The sequence below is a fragment of the Muntiacus reevesi genome, chromosome 15, assembly GCF_963930625.1.
Source record: "Muntiacus reevesi chromosome 15, mMunRee1.1, whole genome shotgun sequence".
In the NCBI taxonomy this organism is placed as follows: Eukaryota; Metazoa; Chordata; class Mammalia; order Artiodactyla; family Cervidae; genus Muntiacus; species Muntiacus reevesi.
The window spans coordinates 33,271,025-33,284,015 of NC_089263.1; the positions used below are offsets into that span (position 1 = coordinate 33,271,025).

The following is a 12,991-nucleotide window of genomic DNA, read 5'->3' on the forward strand; positions in this document are numbered from 1 at the left end:
CCCAGATTTGAGTCTCAGCCTTATCACCATCTAGCTGCCAGTCCCTGGGCAGTGTTGCAACCACTCTACACCCTGGCTAGTTCCTGTAAAGTAGAAACTGCAACAAAAGCCATGTCACAGGCTATTGTGAGGCTTAAGTGAGATAACACCTGTTAAGTGCTTTGTTCTCCATTTTTGGACTCTCCTTATTCATAAAGCTTTAGAAAAGACAAGTGATTATTACTACTGCTTTTCACAGGAAAAGATCTAGAACCATCGAGGAAACTCTAAAAACATTTAAAGGCATCTACTTGTTTTACTGCATAACTGAAGAAAAGTTCATACATGGCGGTGCTCATGTCAGGAGCCTCTCAGAACTTCCCTGGGGAATCAATCTTCTCTAAGACTCAAATACATCCTCTGACACTCTCACTCCAGTGTGGGGCTTCCTTAACAGCCCAGCTACCAGGGTAGAGGACTGTCACGTTCCAACCAAAAACCAACCAAAGCCTAAACTGGTAGGAAAGTAGAATAATCCCAAAACATGATTATCTCTAGAGCTGGGTGAGGGAGGGTGGGAGAAGATGCTTGGTTTGGGAAGACCTCTCTCATACAACTCTTATGCCTAAGAGACAGACAGACAGAGCAGCACAGTGCCTAAGGAATATTGGCCTAGAATCAAACCACCTGGGTTTAAATCTCTGATCTGTAACTCACAAACCCATGACCTTGGGCCAGCCAATTGACTTGCGAATGCTGTTTCCTCATCTACAAAATGAAGATGGTACTGTTATCTACCTCATAACATTGTTAGAAAGAATAAATAAGTTAATATATGTAAGGGGCATAGAACCATGCCCAATATATTGGTCAATTTATTGAGTTCCTACTCCTAAATCAAAGAGGAGCTAGTGCTCCCCTAACTGTACGGAGCACTGAAGCATGCGATGGATTCACGTAGGTGCTACACTGAAGGTTATTTACAAATAACACCTGCTGGCAACATCTACTCAGCCAGAAGATGTTTCAGAAGAAAACCCTCTCTTTTAAGTTCATGTAACCAACCAGTGGTCACATACGGTTGTGAGAGCTGGACCATGAAGAAGACAGAATGCCCAAGAATTGATGCCTTTGAACCGTGGTGCTGGAGAAGATTCCTGAAAGTCTCTTGGACAGCAAGGAGATCAAACCAGTCAATCTTCAGGGAGATCAACCCTGAATATTCACTGGAAAGACTTATGCTGCAGCTCTAGTAGTTTGGTCATCTGATGCAAACAGATGACTCACCAGAAAAGTCCCTGATGCTGGAGAAGATCGAGGGCAGAAGGAGAAGACGGCGTCAGAGGATGAGAAGGCTAGATGAGAAGCATTACGGATGCAATGAACATGGGCAAACTCTGGGAGATGATGAGGGACAGGGAGGCCTGGCGTGCTGCAGTCCATGGCGTCATGACTGGGAAACTGAACCACCACCACCACCAAGGAAATCATCCTCGCAAACGTTTTAATCCAATCTGTCTCCACACATATCACAAAAGGGCCACATTCTCAACGTGAAGTATAACAGAAGACATTATAGTTTTCTAAATAAAAAAGGATGTGGAAAGATTCATATAATCAAGACACTGGAAATAACTTTGCTTTTTATTGCACTGTCTTCTAGAGCTACTTACAGTTTTAGGCCTGGATTTACATGCCCAATCTCTATAATTAAGAGATAAAAGCTTAACCCTGATGTATTTCCCAAATGGAGGAAAGTCTATTACTCAAAAACCTCAGAAATGAGATAGAGGACACAGTACAGGTCAAAACTGTAGATACAGTAGAGATCAAAGCGGTGTAATGTCTTTATGAATTCTGAAGAGTGGGGGAGAAATTTGCTCTTTAAAACATGGTTCGCCCTACACCACACCTGCCTCTTGGGGAAAAAAGGTGAAGTGCTTTGGTAGTTTAGGCGCAGCCACTGGGGTGACAAGGACCAAGTGGATTTCAGTCACTTGAAAAGTGGTAACTTGGACACCTCTGAAGAACACTGTTGCCTTCTTCTGGGAAAAGAAATATATACCACCTAAATAAGTTAGGGATGTTGTGAGGATTAACTGGAATTAAAACAAAACAACAAAAGAGACAGGATGATTTTTATTTTCATCTACATAATATCTGAAAGATATTTTCAATATTTACTACTTCTATAGTAACGAATACAAATATATTTCACTATTATAGTTGTCTTGTATTGCTTCTTTCACTGCTAATAGCTTTGTCCATCTCTGAGTTCAATATAGATTTCTCCATTTTTCCTGGATAAAACCTCTTGGAAAGTGAGCTCACCACTCCTGAATAAATCATTTCTATCAAGGTCAAATTTCATCTGTCTTGTATTTTTCCTTCTCTCTCCTCTAATACCTATAGATCTTGAGATGAGATCTAGTTCTGAGTTTAGAAAAGTAGATAGAAAGAATTTCTTTATTATGTCAGATCTCTGACGATTACTTTTGGTTAAAGTAATTCCAATAGCAACTATAAAGAATGTTTTCAAACTCTCTTAATTGTTTTGAGTATCCATTTGGATTATTAACAACTTGAATTTATCCCTATGTGATATATATGAAACAAGAATGAAATATGCTATTAAAATTTTCAAGAGGGTTCAGAATCCTAGACCCTCAGAGCCCAAAGGAAGCTTTAAAACTTGTCAAATAAATTGAATCCCAACAAAATTCAAAACTTTGACCATGGCCAACCAAGAAGAAAGAGACCAATATGTATTCTTTAGATAGAACTGAATACCAAAAACATACTATTATGTCAGGTATACCAATAAGACAACCCAGAGAATTCCCCAAGACAGTGAAATTTCTCAACCTTAGCTTCAGTATCGCATGCATACCCCTTTCAGATAAGTTTCCCCACTAGCTCTTGTGCTGTATTTAGTAGGGCCTAAGTGGAACCAGGGCATCTGTAAAGTTCTAGAGGTTACTCTAAGAAACACCTAGGACTGGTAGCCATGGAGATAAAGAACATTACTGCCAAGACCGATGCTAACCCACATCATTACCTTCCATGGGATCTATTTTACATAAATTATTTCATCAAAGATCATTCAGGACTCTCTTTAATAAGAAAATTTTGCTCTCTACAAATCTAAAATCATTTTGAAAAGATTAAGATTCTCAGTTTTAACACAATATGTAGGAGAATGTATTAATCACAAAATTTAAAGTTTCTTCATGCTTCTTCTATGGAGATAATGAGCAGCAGCCAAGGAAACATGTTTACCCATTTAAAGATATGAAGGGTAGCATTATACATTATGCATACTGAATTAAAACAGGATCAGGAAAAATCGATTTTAAACATGAAATTATGGAATGTTCAGTAGGTAACTGGCCTCTAAGAGTAAATTGATATTAACTTCTTAACAAGTTTCTAGTTTAGTCTTATAGGCCTAAATATCATGCAGGGGGCAACTGACTACAGAAACAGTTGCAGGCAAAGCTTGCTTCACAATTTGAATGGGCCAACAGTTCCAAGTTATAAAGTCCACATTGTCGTCAGGTATTTAGTAAGCTATGCATTTAAATAAAGTTTTGAACTTGTCAACTGAATTGAATCCCAGCAAAATTCAGAGCTTTGACCATGGCCAACCAAGAAGAAATAGACTAAGATGTATTCTTTATATAGAACTGAGTACCAAAAGCATACTGTTAGGTCAAGTATATGACATAACTTATGTCAGTAAGACAACCCAGAGAATAATTCCTCAAGACAGTGAAATAAAAACATATGTTCACATAAAGACAGGTACATAGAGGTTCATAACAATTTTATTTGTTATTTATAATAACAAAATGTCATAACTCAGATGTCCACCTATATGCAAGTGAATAAAAAATTATTTTATAACTATGCAGTGGAATACTCACCAGTTGATAAAATGACCCATCAATGCTTCAATTTAAGCATCTATTGAGTCTATATTTGGCAATGTTCCCAGTGCTACAAGGAACTGGGAACACACTGACACACAGATCAGATCAGATGGAAGCACAGGTTTGCAATGATACACAGCTGCTTCTGTCTGACGGCTCAAAAGACCATCTAGGACAACTTCTCATACCTATAAAGGAGAGGGTAGTTCTGGCACAAACTGAGATAAGACAGTTAATTAATTCTTATGATCATCCCACTAGTGACTCTGTAAGACATCTTTGAGAATCAATTTTTTCAAGATATATTTACGTATAATAAAATGTAACCATTTTAAGTATGTATTTTGATGAGTTATGAAAAATGTACGCACCCAACTACCACCACAATCAACATATAGAACACTTACAATATTGCAAGAAATTCCCTCATGTTCCTTTGCAGTCAGTCACCAGCTCCACCACCTGGCAACCACCAATGGGCTTCCTTGTCACTATAGCTTAAGTTGTGTCCATTCTAGGATTTCATACAAATAGAATCATATAGCATGTGGTCATTTCTGTTTTTTTTTTTTCTTCACCCAATACAAGGTTTTTGAGATTCATCTATGTTGCTACATGTATTGATGGTTCATTTTATTGCCAGTTAGTATTCTACTGCATAGTTATAAAAGAATTTGCTTATTCACTCACATATAGGTGGGCATCTGAGTTCTGATTTTTGGTTATTATAAATAATAAAACTGTTATGAACTTCTATCTACATGTCTTTATATGGACATGTTTTTATTTCTCTTGGGTAAATGCCTAGGAATAGACTTGTTGAGTCATATGCATGCAAGTTCAACTTTATAAACAACTGTCAAATTGTTTTCCAAAGCAGTTCTATCATTTTTACATTTCCACTAGCAAAAATGAGAGCTCAAATTACTCTACATGTTTGCTAACACTTGGTATTGTCAGTTTTTTAAATTTCAGCCATTACTGAAAAGAAAAAGTGGAAACCAATATTTTAGAATGTTAACCACAGAGGCATCTCAGTATAAGCATCTGTATACAATCCAAGAAGTCAGCCAGCAAATCCAATGAGAAACACTCAAATTCTACCCCACAGCTCCATGAATGAACTGGAGAGGTTCTCTCCTTGTGTGCATGCAAGCTAAGTCGCTTCAGTCACGTCCGACTTACACAATTATAACATAACTCAAGAAAGAGTTTATTTCCCCTGATCCAGCACCATTTTGGATTCCCCTAGAGGATACAACCAATCTGAAAAATAATAAGTCTCTTGGTCACAGGCCTCTCCTGCTCAGACTGCCAAACACAGAAAAAATTCACACAGAGAAGCATTAGTAAAAGACATTCAATATACAAAACACCCATGCTTACATGCATACGTTGGCAAGCTTTGAAAGCTCTGATGGTCTTCTCTTTAAAAAAAGAATATAACTCTTTATGCAGATGAAATGTGGTTAAAAATTATTTGCAGACATTGCCTTAATTTGGACAAATTTTGCCTGTTCAACATGGAGAACTGGTTTTTATCAACCAAACCACAGGAGTTGAAGGGCTTGGACTCCCAGAAAGCACAGGAGGTTCGCCCAGGGCCCTGCTTCCACTGCAAAGTCTCCTAGGTAAGCTGAGATACAAAGACTAAACAGGACTGAACAGGAGAGAAGGAGGAACTCAGAATCCAGCTCACCTTTCACAGAAGCCGCCCTTCCTTCTGCCTGGAATGCTCCCCACACCCACACCACCTATTTTCAGAACCAACGAGCTCTACTTTTTTTCCTGCAGTTCTGGGTTCTCTCAACAAGCCAAATCCTCCTAACACATGCTTTCTAATCATTATATTTTTCCTCTTTAACCTTTTCACAGTTAATGTTTATTTCGGTGAGTAAAATTTTAATGACTACTGCTCCTTCCCCACTGAACAAGGTAAGCGTCATGAGCTTTTCTAACTGAACCCCCGCTCAGTATATAAAAATTCCTTAATAAAATTTTCATAATTAATTACTTGTTAATTAAAACAATGCTTTATCAGAGATGTATTGATAGGCCTCTATGCTTTGCATAAGATAGAAACTAAAGGTGGCTGCTTCTTTCTCAATTATAAGAAAATTCAAACTGCAGAAAAACCATGGTTGTCAAAGTTGCCTGGCCTTCTCCTGCCCCAGTTTCCATTAAACCCGCTGCTTCAGTGTCAGATCTGCTTTGTCAACCAATCCTCTCAAAATTCAAATCCATGAAAAGGATGAAGACTTTCAGAACTCAAGACTCTCCTACATTAGAATGCCACAGAAAAGCAAGTCTCATGGTTTCAGACTTTCAACCTGAAGGTCCTGGTAATTTATAAATGAAATGCAGTTACCCAGTAAGTCCCCAGTTATTATTCGCTATGGCAGGGGAAATGGTCACAGTCTTTCACTAAGAGGAGGCTGTTAGAGGACCCAGGTAACATTGCCGACTTCACGATCAGCAATAGGCTGACAATAGCACGTGCTTTAAAGGTAAACAAAACCACCCTCTTCGGACTTCCCTCGTGGCCCAGTGGTTAAGACTCCATGCTTCCAATGCAGGGGGCACAGGTACAACCTGTGGTCAGGGAACTAGGATCCCACATGCCACCCGGGTGAGGCCAAAAACAAAAATGCCCTCTTCTCATCCACCTTTTCTGCAACTACTTGTCTTCAAGAAATCTCAAGGGAACGTTGAGAGAATTGAGCTTAAGAAAATTAGAATCACTATGCGTCCATGCTCATCCCATGTTCAGCCCAGCTCAAATATAAAACAAAACAAAATTTAATTTAATGCCTTCTATTAACCATCAGTACAAGCAAAAACTCCAGAACTGAAATTTAAAGATGTGAAAATGCTTTTAAGACCTGAACCTCATTAACAAAATACTAGGAAGGTATTAGGAGAGGCTACTGAAGTCTTGAGTCCCTATTGCATAGCAAGCACTGCCCAGCACACTAAAGGAATGCAAATGTCTTCCAACCCATCGCCAATTTTATTAACCTAATCACTACCGGGATTAAAGAAAGACCAACATTTCAGGGTCAATCCTCATTCTAACCACTGAGAAGGCATTCTTACCAAACAGCTCTCTGTTTCCATTTCATTTTGAACTAAGGCACAGTCCTTCTGTTATCTTTACATCTTCTTTCTGGAAAAAAGCTATCTCTACCCTGAAATAAGTTCTGATAAAGAAATGATCAAAGGCTTAATTCTTAAAAAAAAAAAAAAAAAGAAGAAGAAGAAGCAGCAGCAGCAGCTAAAAATGGGTCCAAAAATAAAGTTTTATTGCCAAGTCACAACTGGAGAAACTTAGGGGAGAAAAAAAAAAAAAAAGATGAATAAAGGCAAGCCTAATTTTTCCACTGCCCAGTTACAAGAAATATCAGAAACATTACAAATGTTCCAGGTCCTCAGATTAGCATCACCCATAGCTCCATAGAAAACTTATCCAAATTTTATCTCAAAAAACTTGGGATGAATCCACAGTAAGTTCCACAGATCTCCTACAATCACAAACAGAAAGAGAAAAAAAAATAATCACACAAAATTCTAAGCTTAATGGAACAGATGCCTCTTTCTGACAAGGAACAGCTGTCAGGCAAAGCTGTGATTTATGAACTGAGTCTACTTTCTCACATTCCATACGGTGTCGATATTTATCTTGAGACCAACTATTACTGATTATTGGCAACTGTTGAGAAAAAAAAAAGTCCGTGAAACTCAGGCTGCTGGTAGTAGTAATTATCCAAACACAAGGAGGTGTTCTAAAACAAAAATCTCAAGAGGATAGCCCACTTTATGTCAAGGCCCTAGTGAAGGGAAAGCACGGACAAACAGATGCTCTTAATGAAATGGAAAACACATTAAAACTGCACTTCATTACCTCTCCATACAAGGCAACCTCCAAAGTCAAGATGTCAGGAGTCTCTAAGGGTCAAAGAAGACAAAGACAAACAGGAAGAGAGTGGAAGGGCAGCCATGTTCCAGCCTTGAACGGTAACCCTCCTGGACACTAGAATTAACTGCTTTAAAACAGAAGTCGTTTTTAATAATATTCATATCCAGTTTTTATTACCTGACAGGCAGATGTAAGTTAAATATTCGCCTTGACCTCCAGTTGCCAAGAAAGGAATCTTTTTCTTTGTCCTCCTCTTGACCTGGACAGCTCCCAACATCCTTTCATCAAGAGGTGCAAAAATTTCCTTGCTGATCGCAGATTTGGCACTCATTGTCAACCCAGTAACCAGGGCACACAGTGGGTTTTCTAGAGAAGAAAAAGAAAAGGCGGGTTGGAATTGGCAATATTGTAAAGAGACATACAAGAATGAGCAGTAGATTATGATCCAACAACCCCACTCCTATCCAGTAAAGACAAAAACTCTATTAACAATATAAATGGCCATCAACAGATGAATGGATAGAGATGATGTGGTATAGAAACGCAGCGGGATACTACTTAGCTATAAAAAATTAAATAATGCCATTTGCAGCATCATAGATGAAGCTAAAGATTATCATACTCTGTGAAGTAAGTCAGAATGAGAAAGACAAGTACCATATGATATCCCTTATATGTGGAATCCAAATAAAAAATGGTACAAGGGAGCTTATTTATAAAACATACAGACTCACAGACATGGAAAACAAACATATGGTTGCCAAAGAGGAAGGGGTAATGAGGTATAAATAAAAAATTTGGGATGTGCAGAAACATAGATAAAATAGATTAACAACAAGGACCTAATATATAGCACATGGAACTATATTCAATATATTATAATAACCTATAATGGAAAAGAATCTTAAAAAGAATATATATGTGTGTGTGTGTGTGTGTGTGTGTAACTAGGTCATTTCATTGTATACCTAAAACACTGTAAATCAACTGCAATGAAAAAAAATGAGCAGCAAGTTTATTTGCAGTTGAGGTAATTTTCAATTTGTGGTTTAATCTCTCACTTGCTTGAAATGAATTATATATTTCAATCATTAAAAGCAAGGCCTTCACATTTATAGTAACTGAAAAAAATTCAAACAAAAAAGGAATACAGATTTACTTGCTGAAAATGAGAAATTCAACACAAAGAGATGAATAGCACAAAATGGGATCTAGAAAGTGTGTCAGTCTCCACCCTAACTGCACCTGACTCTGACTAGCAGGTGGAACCTACCCCATTCCCATTCTACAAGGACCATGATTCCACCATTTTCAGTTGAGAAGTCTTTCCACTGTCAAGAAATCTTTACAGTCAAGAGGTTCACTTCGAAATCTCCTTGAACTCTAAATCTATTTCCCTAATTCTATTCATACAGGAAATAATTATATCATCTTCCACATAATAACTATATATGCAACAGAAAACCATTAATTTAATCACCCTTCAGCTGCTTTGGATCAAGTAATTAATCCTTATTTATTAGCCTCTTTTAATGGGTCCTATTTTCCAGGACTCCTCTGCCTCTCATCACCATGCTCTGGACCCTCGACAAATTCTCCAGTTTCCTTCAGCCAAAGTGGACACAGACTTCTAAAAAAATATCTGACCAGTGCCAAGTGTTTTGAAAATGTTACCCAGAAGTTTTCACATGCTATGCTCCTGTGGTTAACTGGCACTGTGTGCCCAATAATTAAGAAAATAAAGCAGCATGTTGCTGACTCACAGTGGGTCCCCTCTCTCCCCAATCCCTCAAAGTTACACATACACAGTCCGCGTGTTATATTTAGTTTTCCAAGCTGTATTCCCTAAAGGTCATAATTATGCTTATTTATGTCTATTACATTCAAGGTCAATCTGAATTTTAACTATATATCATCCAAAAAATCAACTGTAACTTGAATAAACGAGTCATTCTTTTCTATGCCATCATCCCAGTCATCCTAGACGTCATCATCAATATCTTAATCAGTAATCAACATTTGTTCAACAAATGACAAATCAAAACTAAAGGTGCAGAGAAGGCCAATGGGCTGTACGAAGTGTACATGCAGAGGTCATGCAGGCTGTACAGAGGGTGCAGAGACCCTGCAGAGGGATCAATCATACAGCTATATATGCCAACAGCAGCTCAAAGAGCTGCTCAGTGGATTGCCATTTCCTTCTCCAGGGGATCTTCCCAACCCAGGGATCAAGCCTGTATCTCCTGCATTGCAGGAGGATTCTTTACTGCGGAGCCGCCGAGGAACAGCTGAATGTGCTAAGCAATATTATTGTATCAATGCTAACTAGGAGTCCACACACACTTAGACATACTTTGTCACCAACTGTCATACCTCCCATCGAGTCCTGTAAGGGCCTTTCACTTTTCCTAAAAATCATTTTCTCCCCACTAAGAGGTCTACACCCACTCCCTCTTCCCTACCAAGATGGTATGTAATCCTACATTCTAAGCTGTCTCGGGAATTACTCATTTCTCCAGGGTATCTCCCAGGTACATATCAGGTGTATATGTTCATAAACTTCTGATGGGTTTTCTCTTGTTAATCTTTTATTACAGGGGTCTCAGCTAAGAATAAAAAATCTGCTTGCAATGCGGGAGACCTAGGTTTGATCCCTGGGTCGGGAAGTTCCCCTGGAGAAGAGAATGGCTACCCACTCCAGTATTCTGGCCTGGAGAATTCCACAGACAGAAGAGCCCATGGGTTCTTCAGGCTCCAGTCCATGGGTTGCAAAGAGTAGGACACGACTGAACAACTTCTGCTTAGCTAGCAGCTAAGAATGCAGAAGAGTAAAATTATTTTTCCTCCCCTACAACCCATGAAAGTTCTCTCTCTTCCTGGTCCACAGCTTCTATAGGCTATAATTACAAAGCTTTCCCATCCAAGAAACCAGCCTACAATATGATTTGCAAGTCAAAGTGGCTGGCTGCCTTAAGTGGTAGTTGTAGAAACTAATCGCAGTTGGCTTTCTTCTCCCTCAAGCCTTTTCATGTATCTTCTTCTCCCTTTAAGTCATCTAACCCATAACCACTTTGTCAGTACACGATTACTGTACTGAGATGATCCTCCACCCACTACCAAGGGCCAGGAAATCCTCCTTTCCAGGAGGAGTCGTAAACTCCAAGGACCTCACAGAGGAGGCAGACGATAAGTTAAAGGGTAGAGGGGTAAGATGTTCTCGTTCTCCAACATGAACATTTTCGGTTTCCGGTACTTGGACTGGCACTTGCCTTGTGTGTGCAGGAGACAAGGAGAGGTGTAGGGACTCATTAAAACTGCAGATGCCCTATGGCAGTGCATTCACTATGCTCCAGGTGGATCTAAGGTGGTACAGCTGATGGCGCTTAAATAGTTCTCACATGAGAGGTAAAGGCCACCTCTGGTGAAACAGAGATACCTCCTATTTAGCTTAAGATGATTAGATAACTGATTCATCTAACCTCACTCACTCGCCACAATTCACATGCAGTCTTCTGATCATCTGTGGCACTGGCTATGACAACACAAGTAATCTGGTCTATGCGACAATCACATGCTCATTGCCAACAAGTAACCAGAATGCCTGGTTTTAGACTTCACCCTCTCAAGCTAGTTACTGTGACTTAACCCTGAGGTAGATACACTCAAAACCAGCTGATACTAAGCTTTAAGAAGTCTCCAAGTTAACAGCAAATAGGATACATCTGGGAAAACTTTGTGGGGGGCTTGGGGGGGCATGGAATTAGCTGGTCTCCCCTAGTGCATGGGAAATCGAATGAGGTGACCTCAAACAACCTATAAAGAAGAGAAATAAGGTTATTCTCTAAGAAAGGACTTCTGTATGCTGGCACTGTTTTTTTTGAAATTCCACAAATGCACCTTGACTTTCAGCTTTAACTAGATGACACTGATCATTCACCCAGCTCCCACTGACTTTCTGGTTTTAAATCCATGTGTCTAGCTGGCAACTGAGCATCTCCCTTAAGAGTTAATTTAGATTCCGCCCTGTCTCTCAAAACCTCCAAGTCTCCATAACAACTAATCAATCACCAAGTTCTGTAGATCCAGTTCAGTATTTCTAGGCTCCACCAGATCTTCTCCATCCTTGGAATCTCTACCTTCATTTGCATCTCCATCATCCCTGGTTTGAGTGACTTGGATGCCTCCTAGAAGAGCTCTAGGACCACTCCCATCTTGCTGCCATTGTCCCCCTACACTGTCCAGTGTAATATTCTAAAGGATAAATACGATTCAAGCTTCACTGTATTCAACTTTTTTTCCTCCAGGCTTCAGGTCCTAAGAGAGAAACATGATTTCCTTGACAAGGAGCTGAGGAATGCTATACATACTGAAACCAAATTAGAGAAATGTTAAATTGCTTCCCTTAAACTTCACAGTATTTAAGTACTCAGTGTTACAAGTTAGATGTTATTACACAATCATTAAACTTAGAGATACTCTAAAAGATGGTAACTGTACTCCAAAATCAAAAAATATCACTTAGTAGCAAGAAAATATGCAACTTGTTAGGCAGTAAAAATCAATTTTATTTTTTCTGGTGTCATAAGACCAATGAGATAGTGTGAGGTCAAATTTAGCTACTTTATAAAAATTTACTCAAGTAAATTTATAAACTTTATAAAAAGTATACTCAAGTAAGGGTTACTGATTATTATACTAGGATGGTGCAAAAGTAACCGCGGTTTTAGGATTGTTGAAGTTTGTCGGTTGATACTGGAATGCATTTTTTTTCTTCATTTATTTTTAACAGAAGGACAATTACAATATTGTGCTGGCTTCTGCCACACACCAGCATGGATCAGCCATAGCTACACATATGTCCCCTCCCTCTGGAGCCTCCTCCCTCCTCCCATCATATCCCACCCCTCTAAGTTGTCACAGAGCCTCGGTTTGAGCTCCCTCAGTCATATAGCAAATTCCCACTGACTATTTTACATACGTTAGTGTCTGTGTTTCCATGCTACTCTCTCCATTTGTCCTACCCTCTCCTTCTTACCCCACGGCCCCCCGAGTCCATAAGCCTGCGTCGCCTTTGCTGCCCTGCAAACAGGTTCATCAGTACCATCTTTCTAGATTCCATATATATGCATTAATATACCATATTTGTTTTTCTCTTTCTGACTTA

The 12,991-nt window shown here is 39.1% G+C and overlaps 1 protein-coding gene across 4 annotated transcripts in view; it reads right to left on the bottom strand.

Moving 5' to 3' along the window:
• The window catches only part of STXBP6 (syntaxin binding protein 6), a 256,424-nt gene that overhangs the window by 177,153 nt on the left and 66,280 nt on the right, over positions 1-12,991 (bottom strand). For all 4 annotated transcript variants that reach the window (XM_065906723.1, XM_065906720.1, XM_065906722.1 and 1 more), the window contains one exon: positions 8,005-8,193. In XM_065906723.1, coding sequence (XP_065762795.1) covers positions 8,005-8,158 — 154 coding nt within the window. In that variant the 5' untranslated portion in view covers positions 8,159-8,193. The remainder of the gene's footprint in view (positions 1-8,004; positions 8,194-12,991) is intronic.